This window comes from Equus asinus, chromosome X (assembly GCF_041296235.1).
Source record: "Equus asinus isolate D_3611 breed Donkey chromosome X, EquAss-T2T_v2, whole genome shotgun sequence".
Taxonomy (NCBI): domain Eukaryota; kingdom Metazoa; phylum Chordata; class Mammalia; order Perissodactyla; family Equidae; genus Equus; species Equus asinus.
In genome coordinates this window covers 68,858,458-68,872,630 of record NC_091820.1, presented here as the reverse complement: position 1 = coordinate 68,872,630, position 14,173 = coordinate 68,858,458, and the positions used below count along the sequence as shown (strand labels likewise).

At 33.7% G+C, this 14,173-nt stretch overlaps 1 protein-coding gene across 2 annotated transcripts in view; it reads left to right on the top strand.

Annotated features, from left to right (window-relative positions):
• CHM (CHM Rab escort protein) overlaps positions 1-14,173 on the top strand; it is a 155,358-nt gene that overhangs the window by 66,205 nt on the left and 74,980 nt on the right. For both annotated transcript variants that reach the window (XM_014827907.3, XM_070502261.1), the window contains exons 6-8: positions 3,080-3,196; positions 3,711-3,831; positions 5,383-5,608. In XM_014827907.3, coding sequence (XP_014683393.1) covers positions 3,080-3,196; positions 3,711-3,831; positions 5,383-5,608 — 464 coding nt within the window. The remainder of the gene's footprint in view (positions 1-3,079; positions 3,197-3,710; positions 3,832-5,382; positions 5,609-14,173) is intronic.

Here is a 14,173-nt window from a genome sequence, read left to right as displayed (position 1 = left end):
TTGGCTACTGCCTTGATCCTACTTCATATTTCTGCCCTGTCTATTCCACCTTCTCCACCTACTTTGATCCTGCCATGCTTTGAAATCTAGCATTCTTTCCCTGTTACCTTGGCTATTGATTTCTGGGTGGAAGTTTAATCATTGCTCACTAATAGTCTTCCTATTCTCATGAGCAGGAAGTAAGTTTAAAAAAAAAAACAAAACAAAAAACTGAAGCAGTCAAGTAACAAATGGGCTTTGTTCTGAAAATTGGATTTTGAATTAGCTATTTGGAATTTGGAATGCCTAACTTAAAAAACGATGATACAAGTAGTGGTTAAGAATCGAGGCTAGTTCATAAAGTGTCTAACCCTTGTGGTAGCTGAAATACCACAAAGGTCTTGCAAAGGAAAATGATAGAAGAGGGCACTGTTTTAATTTTTGGAATTAGTGTAGGAAACTATTTACTTGTATAAGAAAGTGCATGCTGGTTGTGCTGGAGAGGAAGGTAGTTTAATTAGATGCTGAGACATTTGAGAAGACTCTGAAGGAGATTTCTGGGTATTTTCATGAGTTCGAATGGTTAATAATAGTGGTTCTCTTAGGGTAAGTTGAAAACAAACATGTCTAGAGGAGTCAAGGCAGTTGTACTTTGTCCTGCATAGTTTTCATGGGCTCACACATTTAAAAAATGTCTACTAATAATCTACGATACTTACCCTACAAGGCAGGAATAGCTAAAGAACATGCAACCATAGCAATACAAGAGGCTTATTATCATTTTTTTTAATGTTAGTCAGTTAGTGAACATTTATTGATACCTGCTGTGTGGAAAGCAGTGTATTTCATGATGTTGGCAATCGGTAACTCCTTGGAAATTCCGTCTGTTCTAATAATTGCAGTGAGTACATCTAAGTTTAGGATGATTGCCAAGTATCTCCAGCCCTGCCTCTTTCTTGAAGTCCAGTGTAATATCTCCAAACTACTTGACATTTCTACACACATTCCATCTCAAAATCATCATGGTAAAAGTGACAAGTGCTTGTAGTTTACAAAACACATCCAGGTATACAGCCTTTTAAAAAGTAATCTTATAGGGGCCGGCTGGGTGGCTCAGTGGTTAAGTGCGCACATTCCGCTTTGGCAGCCTGGGATTCGCCAGTTTGGATCCTGGGTATGGACATGGCACCACTTGGCAAGCCATGCTGTGGTAGACATCCCACATATACAGTAGAGGAAGATGGGCACAGATGTTAGCTCAGGGCCAGTCTTCCTCAGCAAAGAAAGGAGGATTGGCAGTGGATGTTAGCTCAGGGCTAATCTTCCTCAAAAAAAGTAAATAAATAAATAAAAAAGTAATCTTATAGCTCAGGGTAGGTTAGTTAAATGAAATACTTGATAGTCTTATACCATTTATGCTAATAAAGAAGATGATCAAAGATGATGTTCTTACAATTAAAACTCATTTCTAACAAAGCCAATACCCTTAATGATTATGGAACCAACATGCCAAGTAAACCAAAAGTTGTTAATTATTAAATCCAGTTCCGATTATTTTAATCAGATTGAAGTATTCTTTAACCTCTCCCCACTGTGAAATTGCTGTGGCAGATCACTTAGAGTGATGAAAAAGAGGCTTAGGTTTAAATACGGTACATATTTGTTAATTATAACCTTCTGACAAAAGGTTAGTATAGTTTTAATTAAAATGTTGTTTTCATTCTTCAGTGATATTTTAAATGCATTATTTTTTAAACTGGCATTAAATCTTTATTAGATCTTATTAAGTGAAAACATATTTTATGTTTGATATGTTAATATTTGTGAAATTATTATGACTACTGAGGGATCATTGAATTTCAAGTATTTGTGTTTTTAAATAAATGAGGTATTTGAAGTACTTGTTTTTTATTACAATTATGGAATTAAGACGGCGATATCTTCTTAAAAACATGGGCTCTCTCAGTTGTGTAGTGTAAGGGGCTGGAGGTAATGAAGTAACATGCCATATTTAGTCGGGGTAATTGGATTAGTTTCAAAAACTGTGATGTTAATTTTGTTTTGTTCTCCACAATGCTGGACTAATATAATAGTTTATACAAATTCACCTAACTGATATTGATTTACGGAAAGTCTTTACTGACCTCATGGATACTGAGACTAATGGTTTAGTTCGATTTTTGAAATTCCCTTTTTCTTTGGAGTAAAGCTAATTTTTCTTTACTTTTTCCCCTTTATTACAGATGTAATATTTACATTTTTAAACATTATCGAGTTATAGACACTTAAAGGTTCTCAGTATAAGAAATAGCTAAATCTGTTGCATTTAACCAGATGGTTAAATTTAAAACATGTTAGGCAATACTGCTGAAGTTGCTTTTGTCTTTCTGATATTGCTTATGAGAGAGATGTTGAAAGATTAAATCAATCCCTCACATGCATGCTGGCAATAGCTGTCGTCCTCGCTTCTTGAGAAAGACACATCTCATATAAATCTAGACTTCTGGCATTATGGAGGGACCTTATGATTTGATGCTTTTGGTGGAAATGCATAACAAGTGTTTTTCTTTCTTGGTTAATGAGGAGGTCCAGCTAGCCAGTTTCTTCTTAATAACCACTTGGCCTTGTAGAAGGCTCCAGCCCCTTATCTAAAACCCTCGGGACCTGGTGTGTTCTGTTATTCAGATTAAAAAAATATTTTAGAAAGTAATGAAGTACATATGCTATATGTGATGTAACATTCTCAGCAGTATCTGAGGAGGTACTCTATAATTAAACATATTAATATTTCCGCAGTCAAATGTATAAATATTTACTTTAAGTGGGATAAACACGGAAGAGCCTTATATCAGTTTGGGTCAAGTTTTATTGCCAAGCCAGTTATGAAAAAGCTTTGGATTCCAGAGTTTTTTGGGTTTTGAGTTTCAGATGATCAATTGTGAACTTGTAATAAGTTGTGTTTTGTGTTATAATATTAATAGGTTTAAAGATTTTTTACAAATAATTTAAAATGTAACAAATTTTACCTTTATTTAGTGTTTATCAACTTTGCCTCTATTTCACCTTTTATTTCATCCTCCAAAATATTTTCTTTGTACAGCTGCTGTATTCTCGAGGATTGCTAATTGATCTTCTAATCAAATCTAATGTTAGTCGATATGCAGAGTTCAAAAATATTACCAGGATTCTTGCATTTCGAGAAGGAAGAGTGGAACAGGTACTGTGCTGATCAAGTATTGTAACTGAGTATGAGCTTAATTGTTGATTATGGTTCGTTTTGGAAGATAAGCAAATAAGATTATTTTCCTGGTAAAGCAGCAAATTCCAATCCTGCATGGTGATTTACAAATGTAAATAGTAAGAGATTGCTCAGTTAAGAAGTTTAGTGTTAATTTTTTCATGAGTTATTCTGCAGCTTGATGTTGGTGTTGAGAGGGTGTTAATTTCAGGCAGCCTTGGTAGATTTAAGCTGTCATTTGCTCCCAGTTAGGAGTGACATGCCACTGGTCTCGTAATGGCATAAGGAGCAACTTGGCAGAATTAAGTAAAAGAGCTCACAAGTTAATTAGCTCTGAAGTCACAGAGGTGCCATTAGTACTGGTGGAAGGTAACATGAAACAGCCTGACTAGAATGGAAATAATAATCTTATTATATTTAAAGGGAAAAAATGTAATTTGGAATAATTGTATCACTAGGAAGCAGTTTCTTAACTTAAGATCATGTTTTTCAGGTTCCTTGTTCCAGAGCAGATGTCTTTAATAGCAAACAACTTACTATGGTAGAAAAGCGAATGCTAATGAAGTTTCTTACATTTTGTATGGAGTATGAGGAACATCCTGATGAATATAAAGGTATTGTTTTTCATTAAATTGTGTTCTTCAATTTTGAGCTTGCTTATTATTTTAATGTGCTTGCTCTGATGTAGTGAGCTACTTGCTACTCTTCTAAAATACATTCTTACTCTGCACTATCCAGTTGGTTAGCCATTAGCAACATGTAGCTTTCTAAATTTAAATTAATTAAAATTAAATAAAATTTAAAATTAAATTTCTCAGTTGCACTAGCACATTTAAGGTGCTCAGTGGCCACATGTGGCTAGTGACTATTGTTGCCACTGTGCAGCTATAGAACATTTTGATTATCACAGAAATGCTGTGCTGGGTGTTAACTTTTATTCTTGTTAATACTGCTGTCAACTGGTTCTTCATAGGTAATACTCTCTTCTCATTGTTCCATTAATTTTTTTCATCAGTAATTTTAAAAATGCGTATATTTATCCATTTTTCCAGGATTACTTTTGCTTAGAATATTGAATTATTCATTTTGACTGATTCAGAAAAGAGGCTAGATGGTATGAGAGGGAACCACTGGATTAGAAGACATAGTTTGTAGTCTTGGCTTCGACTCATCTTACTGTGTCATTTGTGGCCAGTTACTTCACAGTTTGTTGAAAATTGAATATGCCATTTTAGTATCAGAGCCTTACAATTTCGGTAAAAGTTATCCAAAATGGGAATATACGTTTGGGCTGGAAAAGTTATCCAAAATACGAATATACTATTGATGATTTATTTATAAAGTTACAAAGAAAAATACAGCAGTTTTTTTTTTTAACTAGGTAGAATATTAAAAAAAGCTCTTGCTCTGAAAGCTTCCGGTGCATTAGATACTGCCAAATTGTTCTCCACAGTGGTGTAAAGTTAGAATCTCTCAATAAATTTTTGTAATTTTTATTCATTAATATAAATTATTTCCATAAAGTTTTTGTGTTTTGTCATGAAATTGTATTTCCTACCACTAGCAGTCCAATTAAAGTTTGTTCTGATCTTGTTTTAAAGGAGTTTTTACAGGTCCCTGATGTTTTGAGGTAGGATTATAAGGCAGTAAGATTGATTCCACTAGCCACACAGAAATTACCTTCCTTACGTTTTAGTCCCAGTTCATTGTTCCTAGTTTTAGTAAGAAATATATATTTCAAAAAAATCAAGTATTACTCTATCGTCTTCACCAAAAACTTTCCATTTGTCATATTTATTTAATATTTCCAAGTGCAATTACTGGCATTATTCTGCAGTTTTAATAATAATTAAGATCATTGCCAACCATGGAAGCCTATTCTGATGGTTAATGAATTAGTTAATGCTTTTCTAGTGTTTTAAATCTGTAAAATACTAAACGAAAGTTAAAATTTAAAAATTGTGCCATCAATCCAATTAGGATAGTGAGATTGTTTCTAGTATTTTTTTCTCCAAAATCAATGGTCTCTGTCTAAAATATAATAATATTACCACCTGTGTCCTTTGCCAAGTGTTTTAAGCAGACTTGATCTCATTTTTGTGCAGTGGTTTTAAATTGGTTTGTTTCTGATTTTAATTGACAAATTTTCATTTTTCTTTTCATAGCCTATGAGGAGATTACATTTTCTGAATATTTAAAAACTCAAAAATTAACCCCCAACCTCCAATATTTTGTCCTGCATTCAATTGCAATGACATCAGAGACAGCCAGCAGCACCATAGATGGTCTCAAAGCTACCAAAAATTTTCTTCACTGTCTTGGGCGATACGGCAACACTCCATTTTTGTTTCCTTTATATGGCCAAGGAGAACTCCCTCAGTGCTTCTGCAGGTAAGACTGGCATTGGTTCTCTTGTCTCTTCTTAAGGTGATAATTAGTTACAGATGAAAATTAGAAAGACAAAAATGAGATTTATTGAAGATTTAGTATATGCAAAGATATACTTTGTTGTTCTACTCTTTTATAATTTATCTATTTGCCTGTCTACATATCTACCTAAATGATATATTCAGTTTGGCCTGTTTTTGAGCTTTATAAAATAGAATCATACTGTGAATTCCTTTACTCACTCAATGTTATGTTTCAAAGCATCATCCTTGTTGTGTATAATTATAGTTAACGTATTTTCATTGTTATACAGTATTCCATTGTGAATGATTTATTCTTCCATTTTTCTGTTGATGAAGACAGTATATATCCAGTTTTTTGCTGTTATTAGCATCCTCTGTTTCAGGATATACATGTCAAGAGTTTCTCTAGGATAAATATTTAAGAGTGGAATTCCCAAGTCATGGGATATATGAATATTCATACAAGATAGTGCCTGATTGTTTCTCCATAGAGTTGTACCAATTTACATCCCCCTAGCAATATGTAAGAATTCCCATAGCTCTACGTCTTTGCCAATGTTTGGTATTATCAGAATTTTTAGTTTTTGTCAATCTAACTCACATAAAATATCATCATATTGTGTTTTTATTTTACATTTCCCATATTACTTATGAGGACGAGCGTCGTCTTCTATGGTTGTTGGCTATTTATGTTTTCTCTTCTGAGAAATGTTTGTTAGTGTCTTTTTCCCATTTGTCTGTTGTGTTGTTTTTTTTTTATTGATTTGTAGGAGTTTTTGTATATCCTGAATACTAATCTTTTCTCAGTTATATGTGTCACATATATCTTGCCTTATGGTATTTATGATGCATGGAGATCATTAAGATTACTGTAGTCAAATATAGCGATCTCTTCTTTTAAACTTAACTCTTTTGAGGGTAGTAGAGCATAGTAGTTAAGAACCTGGACTGTGGAGACAGACTGCCTAGATTTAAATTCTGGCCCCTTCATTTATTAGCCATGTAACTTGGGACAAGTTACACAATTATGTTTTCAAAGAATCAACTTTTGGGTGTTTTGATCCCCTCTATTTTAGCTTTGTGTCCTAGTTCATTAATTTCTGTTCTTTCTTAATACTTTATTTTGCTTTCTTTGGGTTTTGTTCAGCTCATCCCTCTTTGTCCCTGCCAATTCTTAGGCTGAAACCTAATGAGTTGAATTTTCATCTTTTAAAATTTTCTAATAAAAGCATTTAAGATGATAAAGTTCTAACTAAAGTTCTAACTCCTGTTTTGAATCCTACACAGTTATTACGTATTCTTTTCATTATCTTTTAGTCCTAAGTATCTTTATTTCCGTTATGGTTTCTTCATTGACCCATGATTTATTATGAGGTGTTTTAAAATAGCTAATTTGCTTGGTTCTTCTTACCATCTAATTTAATTGTATTGTGTCTAGAAAATATGTTTTTATGGTACTCAGTCTTTGAACTTTATTTTATGACTTCATATGTCATCAGTTTTTGTTATGTTTCCATGTGTGCTTGGGACAAAGGTGTTTATCTAGTTGTTGGGTACAGGGTGCTCTAATTATTGGTCTTGGAGTCTAATAAGTCAACCCTTGAGTTGTTATTTTCAAACTTTATTTTTATTGGGGATTTTCCTTTAATCTATCAATAATAGAGAAACGTGTTTTGAAATCTCCCATTATAATGTTTGATTTGTCAATTTCTCCCTATAATCCTATCAATTTCTACCTTATATTTATTTTGAGGCAATTTATTAAGGTCATAACAATTTATAACTCTGTAATCTTCCTGGTGAATTTAATATTTTACATTATCTGTTGACTTTCTCCATCCCAAAGGTATTTTTTTCTTAAAGTCTACTTTGTCTGATAGCCAAATAGCTACTCCAACTTTTTAGTGTTTTCCTATTACATCCTTCTCCATCTCTTTGTTTTTCAGTTTTTCTGAGTCTATATTTAGAGCTCTACATAGGATATTATTACATGTTTTTAATCCCGTCTGACAGTCTCTGTCTTCTACCAAGCAGGATGAGTCCTGTTAACAGGAACCTGTTCCTTCCTTCTGAAGGGTATAATTTTATTTTATTTTATTATTATCATTTTATTTATTTTTATTGCAGTAGCATTGGTTTATAACATTATATAAATTTCAGTGTACATCATTATATTTTGATTTCTGTGTAGATTACATCATGTTCACCACCCAAAGACTAATTACAATCTATCACCTAGCTTACATCTGTTGGTAGTAAATACTTCCTAGTTGGTGTGTATATGAAAATAACTTTGTTTTGTCTTTTTGTCTTGGGTAAAGATTTGCTAGGTAAATATTCCAGTGTTGGCAATTCTTTTCTCTCAGTACTTCAAAATTTTATTCCACTGTCATTTGAGTTCCATTTTTGCTGTTGAAAAGTTTGATGTCAGCTTGTCATTTCTTTATAAGTAATATCTCTTTCTCTTAGACTATTTTTAAGATAGTTTGTTTTTGGTGTTCTGCATTTTCACTATAGTGAACTTAGGTGATGGTTTCTTTGTATTTTTCTAGCTTGGTATATGTTGTACTGTATGAAATTAACAATATTAAACTGTTTTGATCTATAGTTCCATTTGGTTCAAACAACTACATCGTATTTCTTCTATCTGTGAATTGTAATTTATCATTTTGGAAAACTATCAGCCAGTATCTTTGCAGATAGTGTTTTTCCTCCATTATCTCTCTTCTCATCTTTTTGGAACCCCAAATAGATAATGTTTTAGAACTTAGCACTCTCTCTTCCCTATTTTTTAATCTCCCTTTCGTATTTTCTGTCCTCTTGTCATTCTGGCTGCATTCTGGGTACTTTATTAAGATCCCTTTATTAAGATTTATTAAGGGTAGTTTATTAATTCTCTTCACGTGTGACTAATCTGTAGTTTAGCCCTTTTATTTTTTTACCTTGATATTTACCTCAATATTTTTATTCTACTTTTTCCCCTTATCTTCATTGTCATTGATATTCTCTTTTTCTTGTTCATTTTTTTCATATATAGATATTTTACATTTTGTCATGTGTTGTTTCTGTTGATTCATGTTAATGGTTTTATTTCCTTATGCCATGCTTATCTTTAAGAGTTTGTATTTCATTGATTTTAGTCTATGGAAATCTGGGGACCCAAATTAAGGCTGCTTTCCTTCAAGATTTGTGTTTGTTTCAGCCAGAATACACTACGCCTTGGGACCATTTCAACTCCCTTCGGGGGATCCTTATTTAATAAAGGAGCCCCCGATCCGGTTCCCACACTGATAGGGGCAGCACGACTTGTTTTTTTTTTAAGTGCAGTGTTTGTTGCTCAAAGCTTCAACTTCAGCTCAAGGTTTATTTGTACTGTGCGTAGGTGTGTGTTTGGGATTGGGAGATTTCCTGTGGACATTTCTCCTATTTCCTTCAATCTCAGCAGTGCAATAAAAATTATGTTTAATGTAAGAAATAATTTTTTTGATAGTAACAGGAAGTCCCTTCACAGTATCCAGCCCAATATACTGCTGGAAGTAGGTATTTTCAAATCTACCTTTCTGAACTATGTGATTTTATGAATGAAGGTGAGAATGTTATTAATTTGAAAGTAACTTCATTCTGAGTGATAGGTCTATGTATTTACAGACAAGTTCTTCCTCTTCCAATGACTTGCCAGAGTAGGGCTGAATAGGAAATGCATGTTCCTCCTCCCCCGCCCCCCCCCCCCCACCAGGGCCAGAGATCCTCCTATCAATTGAAACTAAGAGGGAAGTTCTTTGGTTCTCTTAATCATTCTTTTCCTCTTCCTGTGGCCTTGCCTGATTCAAAAGAAGCCACGCTCTTTTCTCTTGTGTTGCCATTTGCTACTCACTTCTGCAGAGCTTTAGGGGAAGGAATAGGGACAGAATGAACAGATGACTGAGGAGTGTGCAGCTCACAGGCTTCCTTCCCAGCACTTTATGAAAATGGGATATTTAACTTCATTCCTACTTTGCCACCAAATCCCTATATTTCCTTTCTTAATTCATACATTTTGTAAATATGTATTTGACGTTTATTTGTTGTTTTTAAGGGAAAACACATTTAAAAGTTTTGCTTGTTTGTCCTGTACTGATATAAAATTTCAGAATGAGACCCATATGTATTGAATCCTAGACAAAGAAAATATTTTTCCCCAAAGATAATTGTAACTTCCTTGAGGCTGAGGTCTTATCAGCCTTCCATATCTTTGTATGCTCTGCAGAAGCTATCTCAGAATTCTGTGTGTGGTTCAGATTCATTGCTTATTATAGGAATTACACCTCACTCCGATTCAAAGCGATACTTTCAGGGAATGATATAATTAAATGTATATATATGTGTATATAGGTGGATATTAAAGACAACAATAAAAAGCTCTTTCTGTTGTTTTTTAAGTAGTATATTAAACTTTTGGGTTATTCTTTGGTAATTGATGTAACTCTGAGTTCTTCCTACATATTATATATGTGAGTCTATCTATGAATTATAATAAAAATGCATTTATTTGGCCTAGGGATATTAGCTTTTAATTTTATATTTGATTTCCTGCATAATGCTTTATAATTTCGTATAAATATTGTTCTGTTTATATCCTAAAGTAGTAACACTACCACCATCTATACATCACAGCCTGCACTTTTTATCACCAGGTTATCAGAATTAGGTGTCACCTGTTCTATGATTTCTAACCACCATTCTATATTCTGTTTTAATATAAGCCTCTTAAGCGTTTCTCACAGCCAGTTACAGTGTGTTCTCATCAAGGCTACTGTTATAAATGGCATGCATGCATATTTATGTGAAGGATTCAAAGACATTTGTAAGTCATATCCTTGCATTCTAAATTCTGCATAAACAGTATACCATTTTAACTACTAGAGATAACTTTCATGACTAAACGCGCTTTGAGGTTTTTATAAATTTAAATAGGTAGATTGTTTTTTTCAGCAAAGAAAATGAAGCTTATTTATTGTACTACCTACTCCCCATTAATATGTCAAGATACATAAATTGGGCCATATTGGACGAAAAGTCATTGAAACCTATATATTTTTCTAGTCTAGCAAGCCATAGAATTTTCCCTACTATATATTAGTTGGTTAATATTTTTTCTGGCACACTGCACAGGACATGTATGCAGTATATAGGTTTTTAAACTCTCATGATATATCTTCCAAACAGAAGTCCTTTTTAAGCCCCTGGCTAATTTATTTCTGTTATCTGTGTGGTTGGTAACATAGGAGCCTTTGGAACTACTTTCTAGTTCAGAATAGGTTTCATATACTGTCTCATATTTTCATAACCTGTGAAACAGAGCAGTACCAGTGCGAGCAAACACACATTTTTTTTATAAGTTGACCTAGACTGTCCAAAGATTGTTACTTGTTTTTTTTGCAAAGAGAGGGTATTTACTACTGGTAGTTTACTAGATAATTCAGTCTTTCATTCTTCAGTGGCCTAGATTTTATTTTATTTTTTTCTTTAATGCAGTAGGATTGTTAAAATGTAAAGGATGGGTATGTTTTACTTTTAACATGTAAATAAATTGTGTGTGTGTGTGTGTGTGTATAAAATCACCACCAAATACTTTCTACCAGGTGTTTGTACCCAAATGACATTTTCCTGAGTATTGTAGGTGGAAAAATGAATAGACGTGAGATCTACGTCAGGAAATTGTGGAACACAAGTTGATCTCTAACTTATAGCTTTTAAAAAGAGAATGAGAGAACACTGAAAGTCCAAAATATGTAAGTAACTTGCTCAGGATTATAGGAACAGCATGGAAGGACAGGAAAGGGAATCTCCCATTTGAGGCATTCAGTCAGTAATGGTGGAAAGAACAATGCCCAAAATGGGCCTTGTAGATGCTCTGTGATTTTGTCATAACCATAGTATTTGTTTTTTAATATAAATTGTAGGGTATTTTATGTTGTTTTGTCTTTTTCTTCTACGTTAAAAAAATACCCTTCTTTAGTCCAAAGTCCAAGATCAAAACATACACTTTATTGAATGTTTTATCGTTCCATTTGAAGAACTCATAGTAGAAAACATCCCACAGACCAAAATAACCTACTTCTTTTATTCTCTAATAACCAACTTTTTTTTACTCAGAGATTTTCAGAAATCTAAGAGATATTTGTTAATCTGCATCAGCCTTTAGAAAACCAAGAGAAGTGTTAAAATTGGCCAAAGATTATACTGATAGAAGATTTTATAAGTTTATTTATTCAATTGCATGTGAAGTCAGAGCAAAATTGTGATGGCTTTTTAGTGTCTGCCCCAATGTTTTTGCCCTTCCACCCAACCAAGTTAGACTATAGGTTAGATATATGGATCTAGATTCTTTAACAGTACATTATTTTTTCCTTCAACAGCATTCTCCTTAATCTCTTTTCTTGTAAAACTCTCCCTACTATTCTGGCAGTAATATGACAAAAAAAAATGAGAAGAAAGCTTTGATATTGTTTTGACTGGTTTGTCTAATTTGCAAATGAAGAAAGTTAATATAAAAAGAGGCTGAGGCTAGAAACCAGATTTCCTGATATGCATTCTTCATGACTAACCTCTCAGAATTTTTGAACAACGTTTTCGGAAAAAATTACAAGGGGATAGTTAATAAAAATAGTTGTTTTGGGGGGATTTTTTAATATTTGTGGTATTTGTCAGCTTTTAACAACTTATCGTTTGCTGTGATTTCTTTCTCACTGTCAATATGTAGTCACTTTCCAAAGAAAAGCAGGAGAGAGTAAGAACCACTCTTACAGTGTTCTAGAGACACGTGCCCATTCTGTGCCTAATAGGAAATGCCCATTTAGATGAATAAAGAAGTTCTTTCACGTCCCGTATTTTACCACATTGATAAAGGGAAAAGGGAAAACAGACCATGAGCAAATCTGTCTCCCCTCCACCCCTATAACTTGTATGTGTGCATTTGGTAAACACTAATGCGAACGAGCCCAGCGGCAGTTGGTTTTATACATTTTGAAGACTAGTTAGCATTGCTCTGTTTCATCCTCTCAACCCCATTGGTTGACTCCCACAGTGTCATAGGGAGGACTTCATGGTACACCTAAATGTAGGTATAGAAACTGACCCCATGTCTAACTGGTAGATTTGACCAGTCCAAATGCGCGCGTTTGTAAAGCTTGATTATTGAATGAAGCCTTAAATATTTGAAATTAAATGTTAAAAATTTGACAAGTGAATTCAAAAGACACAGATTAATTAAACATTAAGTGCATAAATCTTATGGATAAGTAGGAAATATTTTCACAGTGGATCCCTACACACTATTGTTTTGCAAACTGCAACTTGAGTAGAGCTGCAGTGAGATATGCCAAAGGTTCTTATTCTAGAGTCCATAGGTCCTTGGAGTTTGTATACAAAATGTTTCATGTGTGTTTTTATGAAAAGAATATAGTCTCCTCAAATTTTCACAGGCATCCCTGACCTAAAATCAAAGGTTGAGAACTATTATAAGTTTTCAATTAAAAAAAACTGTCCTTATGTTTTACTCAGATAATCATTCCTTACATGCTTATAAAAAGAAGAGGTCCTAAAGAGTGAATAGCAAAGGTGCTTCTGGAGTCTAAAGACTGAGGAGAGATGGGAAAACTTGGAAGTGTAATTTACAGGCACCTCTTTGGATAGATGCAAGGAGATATCTCTGCTCTAGTGGTGTGGAGAAGTAGTAAGTATAATATAGTGAACAAGAGGCTACGTTTTAGAGCCAGACCAATGGGGTCAAATCCTGGTTCTGCCATTTACTAGCTGTGCATCCTTGAAAGTTATTTAACCTCTCTATGCTCCAGTTTCTTCATTTTCCATAAGGATAATAATAGTCTCTGTCTCATAGGTTGTGAGGATTAAAATGACTTAATATCTAGAATGTGCTTAAAACAGTGCTTGCCTTTGTAAGTACTACATAAGTGTTAGCTATTATTACTATTTGTGTTAATATTATTATAATTATTGCTGCTGCTGCTGTTCTAGAATTCCACCAGGGTTAGTCTGAGGCCAAGTTAGGGACTGAGCCAGATTGAGTGTTGTAATCCAGAGGGTCAATAAACTTTTTCTGTAAGGGATCAGATAGTAAGTAGTTGAGGCTTTGGACGCCAGATGGTCTCCCTTGAAACTATTTGCAATCATAGACAATATGTAAAAGAGTGGACATGGCTGTGTTCCAAAAAACTTTATAAAAATAGGTGGCGGGTTTTCCAACCCCAGTTTAATCAGTTGAATAGTCTTTTGTGTGCAAAATATAATAATTTTTTAAAACCCCAATATTAGGAGATTATACAAGATTGCCTCAGTGCAATGCCTAGTATGTATTAGCCATTCATTAAATATTTGATGGATAAGTGAATAGTAGCTATTTGTGAATTGCTGCAAAAATTGTGTGTTAAACCACAGAGCAGTGTTTCTTAAGCTGTCACCTGTGTCAGAATTTAACCCACTGATTACTGGGCCCCATCCCCAGAGTTTCTGAGTTGTAAATCTGGGATGGCCTGAAAATTTGCAT